This window comes from Tachysurus fulvidraco, chromosome 19 (genome assembly GCF_022655615.1).
Source record: "Tachysurus fulvidraco isolate hzauxx_2018 chromosome 19, HZAU_PFXX_2.0, whole genome shotgun sequence".
Taxonomy (NCBI): Eukaryota; Metazoa; Chordata; class Actinopteri; order Siluriformes; family Bagridae; genus Tachysurus; species Tachysurus fulvidraco.
In genome coordinates, this window is record NC_062536.1 from 9,008,746 (window position 1) to 9,019,837 (window position 11,092).

At 44.9% G+C, this 11,092-nt stretch overlaps 1 protein-coding gene across 1 annotated transcript in view; it reads left to right on the forward strand.

The window, feature by feature from the left end:
- The window catches only part of LOC113645880 (copine-8), a 103,729-nt gene extending 93,123 nt beyond the window's left edge, over positions 1 to 10,606 (forward strand). Inside the window, exon 20 of the mRNA XM_027151820.2 lies at positions 6,954 to 10,606. Coding sequence (XP_027007621.1) covers positions 6,954 to 7,142 — 189 coding nt within the window. The 3' untranslated portion in view covers positions 7,143 to 10,606. The remainder of the gene's footprint in view (positions 1 to 6,953) is intronic.
- The last annotated feature ends 486 nt before the right edge of the window (positions 10,607 to 11,092 follow it).

Genomic DNA, 11,092 nt, shown 5'->3' on the forward strand with positions numbered 1-11,092 from the left:
TCCCACCTCTCTACAGTCTTCTCTCTTCCTTCATCTGTTCCTCCCTCCTATCTCTCTTTCTCTATTAACTGTGTGAAAGCGAGAGCCAAACCCCCCCCCCCCTTTCCCCTTCAACATTTTAGCAGCCACGCTAACATGATCTGATCTAGTTACTCATCACAGTGAGCATAAAAGGCATGTCTGACTGAGCAAATATTCACACTCATACACCAGTGCATCTGACCCGGTTCCTCATCTCAGTCACATTGCAGCTCAGCTCTCTAAGTCTTAAGTAGAAGCTATACGTCTTAAGGTAATTTGGCTCTCGTATTGAAATGCTTTTAATACGACTGCCATTGTGTGGTTGATGCCTCCACAGTACTATTATGCAGGTGCCAAATATTTTGTTCCCTTAAATGCCATGTATGCTGAATAATTGCTGTTTTCAAATCAGCATTGCAAATTTCTTGCCAAGCTTTGGAGGACTTGAGATACGTTCTTGTTGTCAGAGACGTTTACTTTGCGTTATAATTCTCAGAAGAAGGTTTGCAGTGTTAAAATTAAGGGACATCATCAGTCACCGCAGCTGGAAGTTTTTAAGCTAAATTAATGTTGCACTCAAATTAAACCACAGGCCCTTAATACTACTTCTAAAACGTCTTCATTAGGGTTTTTCTCGTTTAAGCTGTGAAGTGTTTTTTGTTTTTGTTTTTTCATTTTAATGTACAATTTTTATTTAGTGAAATGGATTTATTTTCTTGTCACATCCTGCTAATGTGCAGATCATCTGATATTCATCAGTTCTTTCTCCATAAGGTCTCTCACTTTGCTTCTGTTAGAAAAAAATAAGAACGTCTCTAGGTTACGACTGTAACCCTAGTTCCCCGAGGAACAAGACACTGTGTCGAAACGCTATGGGAACATCCCTGTGTGACCGCGCTCTGAACCACGTGTGTAATCTGACCAATAGGCGTTGGGACGTGACATCATCGGCGGGTGAAGTCGCGTAAACAGGAAGCTACAAGTGGCTGTGAGATGGACAAGACGCTAGCTTCTGCGAGAGAAGGTAAGCACCGCAGGGATGCGGGGAGTGTGGCACGGAGACGCAGCGTCTCGTTCCTCAGGGAACTAGGGTTATGGTCGTAACCTAGAGACATTCCCCTTCGGAACTCGAGCTGCGTCAAAACGCTATGGGAACAAGTGTCCAATCACGCCACACTGACCAGATCCTGCTTAGAGAGAGAGGGCCTCGGCACCTGCACGTAGGACAGAGGAGCCCATGGTGGCTCTGAGGTCAAGGTCATAGAACCTGACGAAGGTCAGCGAGGTGGACCAACCCACAACGTCATGGAGTGAGCTCGGACCCCGAGCGGTGCGGGGAGGCCAGAGGACTCGTGAGCCGACACAATTGCATCCACTACCCATCTGCTCAACGTCTGCTTAACCAGATCCCAGACAGGCACTCTGGGTCACGACCCGGGCCTCAGCCTCCTGGTGTCGCGGAGGAAACGTGTCACCAGTGGGTGCCTACCCAGCAACTGCCCCGCCGGCGGGGTGCTATATGCCGCGATGGCGGACACGTAAACCTTCAGGGTCGAGGGGGTTATCCCAGCGGCAAACTGTTCCTGTAAGAACTCCAGAACTGAGTTGATCAGGCAGTTAACTGGTTCCAGGCCATGGTGCTCGCACCACAATGTAAACAGTCGCCATCATGCGGCGTACGACCTCCACGTGGAGAAAGCTCTGGAGTGGAGAAGGGTCTCTACTACCTCGGTAGAGAGACCAGCCGCTATGAACTGTGCCTCCTCAGGGGTCACAGCCACAGCCTCCACAGCTCTGGGTGGGGGTGAACCAGGGTTCCGCCCGCCTGTGAGAGGAGATCCCTCCTGGGGGGAATTTCCCAAGGAGGGCCCTCGAGTAGGGACACCAGATCCGCAAACCATGGCTTGCCCGGCCATCAAGGTGCTACCAGGAGAAGACAAGAAGACGGACTCCATCCCGGCGAACTCTCTCCAAAACTCCAGGGAGCAGTGCGATTGAGGGAAAAGCGTACAGGTGTAGCCTCGGCCACGACTGTACCATGGCATCCAGACCAAACGGGGCTGGGTGGGAGAAAGAGAACCAGAGGGGACAGTGCGAGGTCTCCTGGGTTGCAAAAAGATCCACCTGGGCTCTGTAGAACTTCCGCCATATGAGCTCCACCACCTCGGGGTGGAGACGCCATTCCCCAGGCCTCGGCCCCTGCCTCGACAAGGCATCTGCTCTGACATTCAAATGTCCCGGGATATAAATGGCCCTCAAAGAGAGGAGTCTGTCCCGAGACCACAAGAGGACCGCTTGTGCTTGCTTGTACAAAGGGCGAGATCGGAGACACCCTTGGTGGTTGATGTAGGAGACCACCGCAGTATTGACCGTGCTGACCAATACATAGAGATCTCTTAGGTCCGGAGGGAGGGTTTTAACCCAAAAAACACTGCCATCATCTCCAGGCAATTTATGTGCCACGAGAGACTTAGGCCGCTCAACAGACTCTGGGCGGAGTGGCCGCTCATGACCGCTCCCCACCCCATGAGGGAAGCATCCTTCAACACGGGGCCTCAGGACAAAAACATTCGGTCTTTCCAAACATCCAAGGCTCGAAAACATTCGGTCTTTCCAAACATCCAAGGCTCCTCTGCCCCGGAGCCACTAATGGAGGGGCCTCATGTGCAGTAGGCCGAGTGGGATTACGCTGGACGCCGTCACCATGAAACCCAGCAGCCTCTGGAAATGCTTCACAGTGAGTGGCCGGCCTTCTCGCACTCTCCTGACAGAGGTGAGGATGACTTCGACCCGAGCAGGTGACAACCATGCCTGCATCCTGGCCGAGTCCCATACCACGCCCAAAAAGGTGGTTCTCTGCGCTGGAGAAAGCACGGTTTTGCTGCCGTTTAGTCAAAACCCAAGCCCCTTCATGCAGGCGAGGATGACATCTCGATGCCGAATTGCCTGGCGCTCCGACTGAGCCAGATTCAACCAATCGTGGATGTAATTTAAAATGCGGATGCCCTGGAGCCGCAGCGGGGTCAGTGCTGCATCGATGCATTTCGTGAAGGTGCGGGGCTAGCGTGCTAGGCCGTACGGGATGACCCTCCCCGTCCACAACGAACCTTTGGGTGGAAAGGTGATGAGCGAACCGCTGGAGGGAAGCTGTGCCCTGAGGCACATCTTGTGGCAGGGCTGGCAGAACAACCGGAGCGACGTACTGCGCCGTTGACACCTCCTGAGAGGCGGCTAGTCTCCCCATCCGTACTGAGACTACCAAGGGCGGAAGTGGAGGGAGGTGCCCGCTGGAGGGGGGCCGTGCTCTGAAGCACATCCTGTTGCAGAAGCAACGGCCTAGCGACCTGGTGGTGCAGGGGAGGGATAGGCACCGTAGCATGAGGTGTGCCCCAACCCCCCAACCGTAGACCTCAGGATCTACGCACCACTGCCCATTTGTCGGAGGCGAGGGTGACCTAGAGCATCACCTTGGGCCCTTAGGATTGGGTGGCCACACTCTGTTTCTGGGCTTCACGGTGCCCGGAAGGACCTGGCTGGGGCAGCCGACAAACAGCCCCACGAGATCGCAGAGGGAGGTACTGCTGAAATGCAGCCGACTGCTTTTTAGACTTTTGGAACTTGTTCACGACCGCCGTCACAGCGTCGCCAAACAGTCCAGGAGGAGCCATCGGTGTGTCCAACAGCACAGCTCGATGCTTGTAAGGGAGGTCGGACAGGGTAAGCTACAGATGCCTTTCTGTGGCCACCAGGGCCGCCATGGACCGACCAATGGCCCGCGCCATATGTTTCGTGGCCCAAAGGGTTAAGTCTGCAGTGCGACGCAACTCCTTAATATCAGCAGCCCGGAGCTAAATCCCTCGTCGAAATCACGTAGAAGGTCAGCCTGGTATGCCTGCAACACACCCATGGTGTGGAGGCAACCTGCTGCCTGGCCTGCTGCCGCGTAAGCCTTCCCTACTAAGGCCAATTTGTAGCACGTAGCGGCTTAGTAGGGAACACCGGGGCCTTTAGCGATGATGCTAAGCTAGGGGAGAGCTAGCTAGCTAGCGTCTCTTCCACACGCGGTGCCTCGTAGCCGCACACCTTAGCCCCAACCACATTCGCGTAGAGCGCGGAGTGACAAGGAGAAGTGCGTGCCGAGTACGCGGTTTCCCAGGATCTGGACACCTCGGTGTGCAGATCGGGAAAAAAACGGCTGGCCCTGGTACCCTGGAAGCGACACAGGATGCAGGAAACGCTCATCCAGCTAACTGGGAGCACGCTGCTTCTGCTGCTCCACCAGCCAATCTAGATCCAGCTTGGCTATGGCTCGTGTCATGACCTCGAGGAGCTCCATTCATCATCTCTCCTTCCTCGGAGGGAGAGACATGTAATGCCGCGAAGAAGCAGCCATCGGGCGATCAGCGGACGAGGCTGGAGAGGTCTCATCTTCCTCCAATCCCGCTGCTTTATCAGCCTGCGAGCCCCGCGAGTGCCAGTGCCGCTTTGCCTCGGCAAGAGTGGGACCGGAGCCGCAAGGGAGAGAGCTCTTCTCGAAGAGCACTCTCCGCGAGCGAAGCATGTGCATAGCCATGCAACTACAATGCGAACAAACAACTCCCTCAAGAGCCAATTGTGCACGCTCCACTATCAAGCAAACAACACACCGATCATGCGGATCCTTCCCGGTAATGAAACAGGGACACAGAAAAACACACTTACGGAAATTCTGTCTGCTAGCCATCACTCGATCAGAAAAACACAGCGCTTACCTGAACGAGCAGAAGCTAGCGTCTTGTTCATCTCTCAGCCATTTGTAGCTTCCTGTTTACACAACGTCACCCGCCGATGACGTCACGTCCCAATGCCTGTTGGTCAGAGTACACACGTGGTTCAGAGCGTGGTCACGCAGGGGCGTTCCCATAGCGTTTTGACTAGGCTTGTCAACTTCAATACAGAAAAATAAGGGACACCTGCCGCAGCGGGGGCCACACCCCTTGAGGCCACGATGACCACAGTCCCGATGGCGTGCCAGTGGTGGTATATCATAACTTAAAACATGTATTCATAAAAATATTAAGATTGATACCAATGGACATTATCCATTATAGATATTATAGATATCTGCTATTGAAATCAGTGTGAACAGATGCACTCAGTCTCTCACTATCACAACTTAAGTGGTCATATTGAATACACAGCTATGACAATAATAAATATACGCCAACAAAGTGTGACTGAGAACACAAAAAATAAGCTTTTGGAGGAACTTGTGAACCATATTTTATTAACTTATTATTAAATTAACAGATCCATAACTTAATTATAACTTGCAAACTTGCAAAAGATCTTCCATGAAGATCATGAACATAATAACATCAGTGGATGTATATCAGTGTATCAGATGTCATCGTTTCATATGGATTTTCTGTCACTCTGACTCTGTCAAAAGACCCGGCGAGGCAGCGTCCCGCCCTCCTCTGACTCTGATTGGCCGTGATTCACGGCCCGTAACCCTAAAACAAACCAATCAAACCAACGATGGCAACGAGTATTACCCAATCTGGGGCAGAATAGGACGTGTCTCCACACAATGCGGGTGGGGTGATTTGCATGGGATGCTGTATTATGTGGGCCTATGTAAAATACGGGACGAATCGCGTCCTGTATTGATTTGATACGGGACGCGTCATTTTGCCTGTAAATACGGGACGATTCCGTATTTCATGGGACGGGTGGCAACCCTAGTTTCGACGCAGCTCGAGTTCCGAAGGGGAAATGTTTTTGCATCCGCGCGCTGAACTGGATTTCCAGTTAATCTTTAGGAGACCCTGTTACATGAGGAGAATTGATATTCAATATCACACTGTATAAGTAGCTTATGAATTACATGACAACTGAATGAACCTAGATCTTACAAACACACAGGCACATACAAATTGAACACCACAAGATTAGCACGTAAGCGGGAACTCATGATCGATCGAAATCTGCAATCAAATTTCTAAAGACACTGCACTGAATTAAACTGTTATTATTTTGTCACATTTTGTAATAACGAACAATTCAGTTATTCTCCAAAGACAGTTTTGTCCCATAGATAAGCAGATCTCAAGCTTTTTGCAGCCAGGGACATTTTTAACTGTAAGATAAATTGCAATGACTTATAGAACAGATTTATCAAACTATTCAAATTGTTCAAATGTACAATAATATTTTGGCTTTTTGTTATAGCCATAGGGTAGTATAAATATTCCATTATTCAATTCACGTGACCAGTGAAAAAGCCTAAGATATCTATAAGAAACTTTAAAACCTTAGTAATAAATACACTATACAGCTAAACATTTGAGTCATTTGAGACCTGACCATCACATTCATATGTATTATAGCCACAAGCATATTTTAGCATAACAATGCTCCATGAAGACATTGAAGACGTGGTTGACAAAGTTGGAGCTGTCTGCACATTGCCCTGACCTCAACCCACTGAACACCATTAATGGTGATCTGGAACTCTCACTGATCCCCAGAGCTCCTCACACATCATTGCCTGATCTCACTAATGCTCTTCTGGATGAATGAACACAAATCCCCACAGCCACATTCCAACATTTAGTGGAAAGATGAGTGGAGGTTATAACTGGGCATAAATCTGGAATGGGCAGTTTGAAAAAGCACATACTGTATGGGTGTGATGTCAGATGTCTTCAAACTTTGGCCATACTGTATATAGTATAATATTTTTGATAATGGTGTAACTAACTTAAAACAAAGACACAGGCCCAATGGCTAAGCATCATACCCTTTTTTATAAGAACCATGGTTCTATATATTCAGCTGCCTTCACCCATTAGTGAAACCTTTCTCCACTTTTTAAACCAACAAACCTACATACTGTTAACTTAACTCTTCTTAACCCTAAGCATCTCTGTTTCTCTGTTCATTGACAGTTTGTCCCATTTCGGGATTACATTGACCGAACAGGGAACCACATCCTCAGCATGGCGCGTCTGGCAAAGGATGTGCTGGCCGAGATCCCAGACCAGTTCCTGTCCTACATGAGAACCAGAGGCATCAAACCTTTACCCGCACCACCTCCATACACACCACCAGGACAGCCGCTACAGACCCAGATCTGACCCACTCTCATTTGTATCGCTCTTTTTCTCTCTGAAGATCCAAATGATGTGGAGGGGCACTTCTCCCCTTTCATTATCTGTCTCTCTCATGTTGCACTATAGGCACTAGAAGGATGAAGACACCGTGGCCAAACAGGGCCAGTGAGGCCTGATTTACTTCCATTACAAGCGTTCTTCTGTCAGGGTCTCTCTCTCTCTCTCTCTCTCTCTCTCTCTCTCTCTCTCTCTCTCTCTCTCTCTCTCTCTCTCTCTCTCTCTCTCTCTCTATCTGTTAGTTTCTCTCTTTCTCTTTGTCAGAGCCTGGCTTATATCTTGTAGCCTCACTAAAATGGACTGAGCTTGACCTTTGTTCGGGCTCCATGTTGGACTAAGGAGGGATCAGTTGACATTGTTTTGTCGGAGCTGCATGCTTTTCCAGGAGAAGGGCCGAGGTTCTTAGTCCTCTGGCCGCAAATCACTCGACTGTTGTAAATAACTTTGGAAACTGATAATTTTCCTTTTACTTATGTATATTCCTCTCTTTCTCTCTTTCTCTCTCTCTCTCTCTCTATCTCTCTCTCTCTCTCTCTCTCTCTCTCTCTCTCTCTCTCTCTCAGCTCTCACTCAGTGTTTACATGTTGATGATTTTCTTACTGTTGGATACTTTTCTATAAGCGTAAACTTTCAGTATGAACTTTGGAATACAACTTCTATCTGCGTTTTGTCTTTGCCACGCATGTCAGGCACTTACTGTCACATTAAGCGCATTGCATGGCATGGAGTAACAGCCAGCTCCGCTTCGTGGTGCATGAAGGCCATGTTTGACCTCATCCTTTTTTCTTTTTCAGTCTTTCTTTCCTTTATTCTTCTCCTTCTCCTCTCTCACATCACCCTGGCACAAGCGTGGTGTGTGTGTGTGTGTGTGTGTGTGTGTGTGTGTGTGTGTGTGTGTGTGTGTGTGTGTGTGTGTGTGTGTGTGTGTGTGTGTGTGTGTGTGTGTGTGTGTGTGTGTGTGTGGTGTCAAAACTTTAGCAGCTGCTCTCAAATAGGATTTGAGACTATGAGCCCAGTGGTCAAAAACATAGATGCCATTGTTTTTCTTCCATTTCTGTCTTGTTCATAGTTAGCAAAAGATAGTACGGGTGTTTTATTGGTTTGTAAATCAGTGTTGTTTAAAAAAAGAGTCTTATTATAATTTAAATTACTTAGAGTTTCCCAATGATGTGGATAAAAATCACAGTTCATTTTAATTCACCTGGACATTGTTGGTGCAGGATTTGAGTGTTCATAGTACAGTATTTCTCCAGAGGAACATCTGTACTAACAGAATAATAAGATTAATTAACCCCACTTTCAGACACCAAGATATTATTAAAGCATAATTCAAGTTATAACATAATATTTGTATTTATTTCTATATTTAAGCCAGTGAAATCTTCCTTCTATGCTGCGCAGCCTTAAACCACACTAAGATCTAAAAAAGGTTAAAATCAAATATATACAAGATAGACACAAGATGTTTTAGTAACCGGTCACGCCTTACTTTATGAAAACTTGATACAAAAATAATACTTAATATTATATAGGAATAATTCTTTGTAATACAGATTTTTCAGCTGGATCGATGTCTGTTGTGTCTGTAGTGTATGTGAAATTATCACAGACTCATCACATAGATTTCTAAATATAACAAGAATTTCTCAACTTTTCCATGTAGTGAGAGTTTAGTTATACACAAATTTCAGCATAAACATGATTAATTATAAAACCTTCTTTCACCTTCTCAAATTTGTCTGCAAAAAATATGTATTTAACTGCTCCAGCAACTGATCTTACACTGTTATTGCTGAATTTCAACTAAACAAGGTTTTACATTTATTTTACAGTGCAGGAAAATACAAGATTCTGGAGAAATTCTTTAAATAAACTCAAAGTTCAGTATTTGATATAACTGGAATATCCTGGACCTCTCTTCTTTGAAATGTAATAACTGATGAATTAAACATAAATCTGAAAATAAAAACATAAAAAAAAGTATATTCTTAATAACATTTAATACCTTAACATTTTAGGCAACTCAAAAAGTCTGCTTTTTGAATTGTAATTAAAACCTTTTTTATTTTTATTTTTTATTTTAAACAAGTCTGTGATTCCTTCCAGTTTCTGACAAGATTTCTGTTATACACAAGCCTTCATTTAAAAAAAAATAAATAAATCTTTCAGTTTGAACAAATCTATGTTGGAGGCTTATTATGTTTCAAGTAGCATTAAGTCATTATAATTAAGTATTGAATAATTAATGGCCAATATTTGTCTTCTTTTTTAAAGTCATGTCTCAGGCTCAGTTTTTTTTCACACACAAAAAAAGTTTAAAAAAAAGCCAGAGTTCAGGCCTCTTTGCTATTCATTAAATAATGTGAATGGCATAATATGTAGCAAATGGAATTTAAAGACAAAAACGGACACCTCATCAAATTTGTTCCCAGTTCTGTAGTCACAGACTAGCATAGCTGAGTGTAGCCGAGTGTTTTGGATGACGACTGATTCTACAGTGTTTCATGTAGCTCAATGCCTCTGTGAATGGGAGCATGGATCACAACTTACTTTCTCATTTGAGAGTAATATGAATTTAATGCCTGATGATATGCCATTAATTGCAATCAGGAATTTATACAATTTAGAACTGATTTACAATCTTAAACAGTCTTAAAACTTTTATAAAGGCTTCATAAATACAAATCTTATATGAACTACATGCCGTGTGTGTTTGTGTGTGTGTCTGTGTGTGCGTGCGTGCGTGCATGTGTGTGTGTGCAAGTGCAAACATTAACATCAGGAGTACCAGCTGAGATTTTTTTGCTCCTTGGCAGCTACTTGGCTGCGCCCCTCAGTCCAACTATGGTTTGCAAACTAGCTTTGCCAACCACATTACTCTGTGTGTGTGTCTGTGTCTGTGTGTGTGTGTGTGTGGATGTGCATGAGTGCTGGTGATGAAGAACTAATCTGGCAGGATCCATCAGAGGTGTGATTTCATTCACATAAACTCTTGTTTACTGAAAATATCCAAATATATTGTATGCTTGTCATATCTTATTATATAATGTGCACTATGTTTGCATGTACAGTTTTACAGGAGATGCACTAGTTCTTTTTGTTATTAATAGAGTGTTTTTGGGGAAAAAAATGTTTTAAAAATGTCAGAATATCTGTACAAAATGGCCTTAATCTCTCACTGAATTCTTGGAATCGTGCAATGCCTTCAGATATGAATTGTTCTATATTTTGTGTCAGTGTAGAATTGCTTTCTAGTGTATAATCTCTTTGCACAGATTCATGTATCAAAAAACATATTGTACTTTTTGCTAATTGTTGATTAATCTGAGAAAGCATGATTGCAGTACTGATTGTCTGGTAAATCCATATGATTAAATGACTATTTCTGTATCAAAGTATTGATTTTGGAATAAACCTTCTTACTAAACACAGTGCAATTAAAGAACCCGGTTGTGTTATATGGGCACTCCACTTTGTCCAAAAAAAAAAAAATTTCAAAGACTTTTTCTGTTCATATGTTCAAGTTACACACCATATAAATTTAACCTCAGATGTGTAACAGTGCATGGAAAGTAGCAAACAGGGACATGTGGGTGGAGATAGAACACTGGCAAAATTATGCTGTATAGATTTGCTATGCTAAGCTAATGCTATGCCAGAATTTGTTACTTTATGTAGTGGCATACCATTTCAAGTAGACTGAGTTATGCCATAAGTCAGAAATGCATATCTTCCCCTGATTATGGCACAGCAAACTTCTGAACAAGTGCCTGATAATATTCTCATTAATTACAACAGAAAACCTGGCATTAAAAAAGTTTTTTTCATCAACATCATTGTTTGATAACTAAGTTGTCTGGATGGAATAATTGAAGTTTAGATAGCCAGCATGATCTAAGAAACAGGACTTTGTGAGC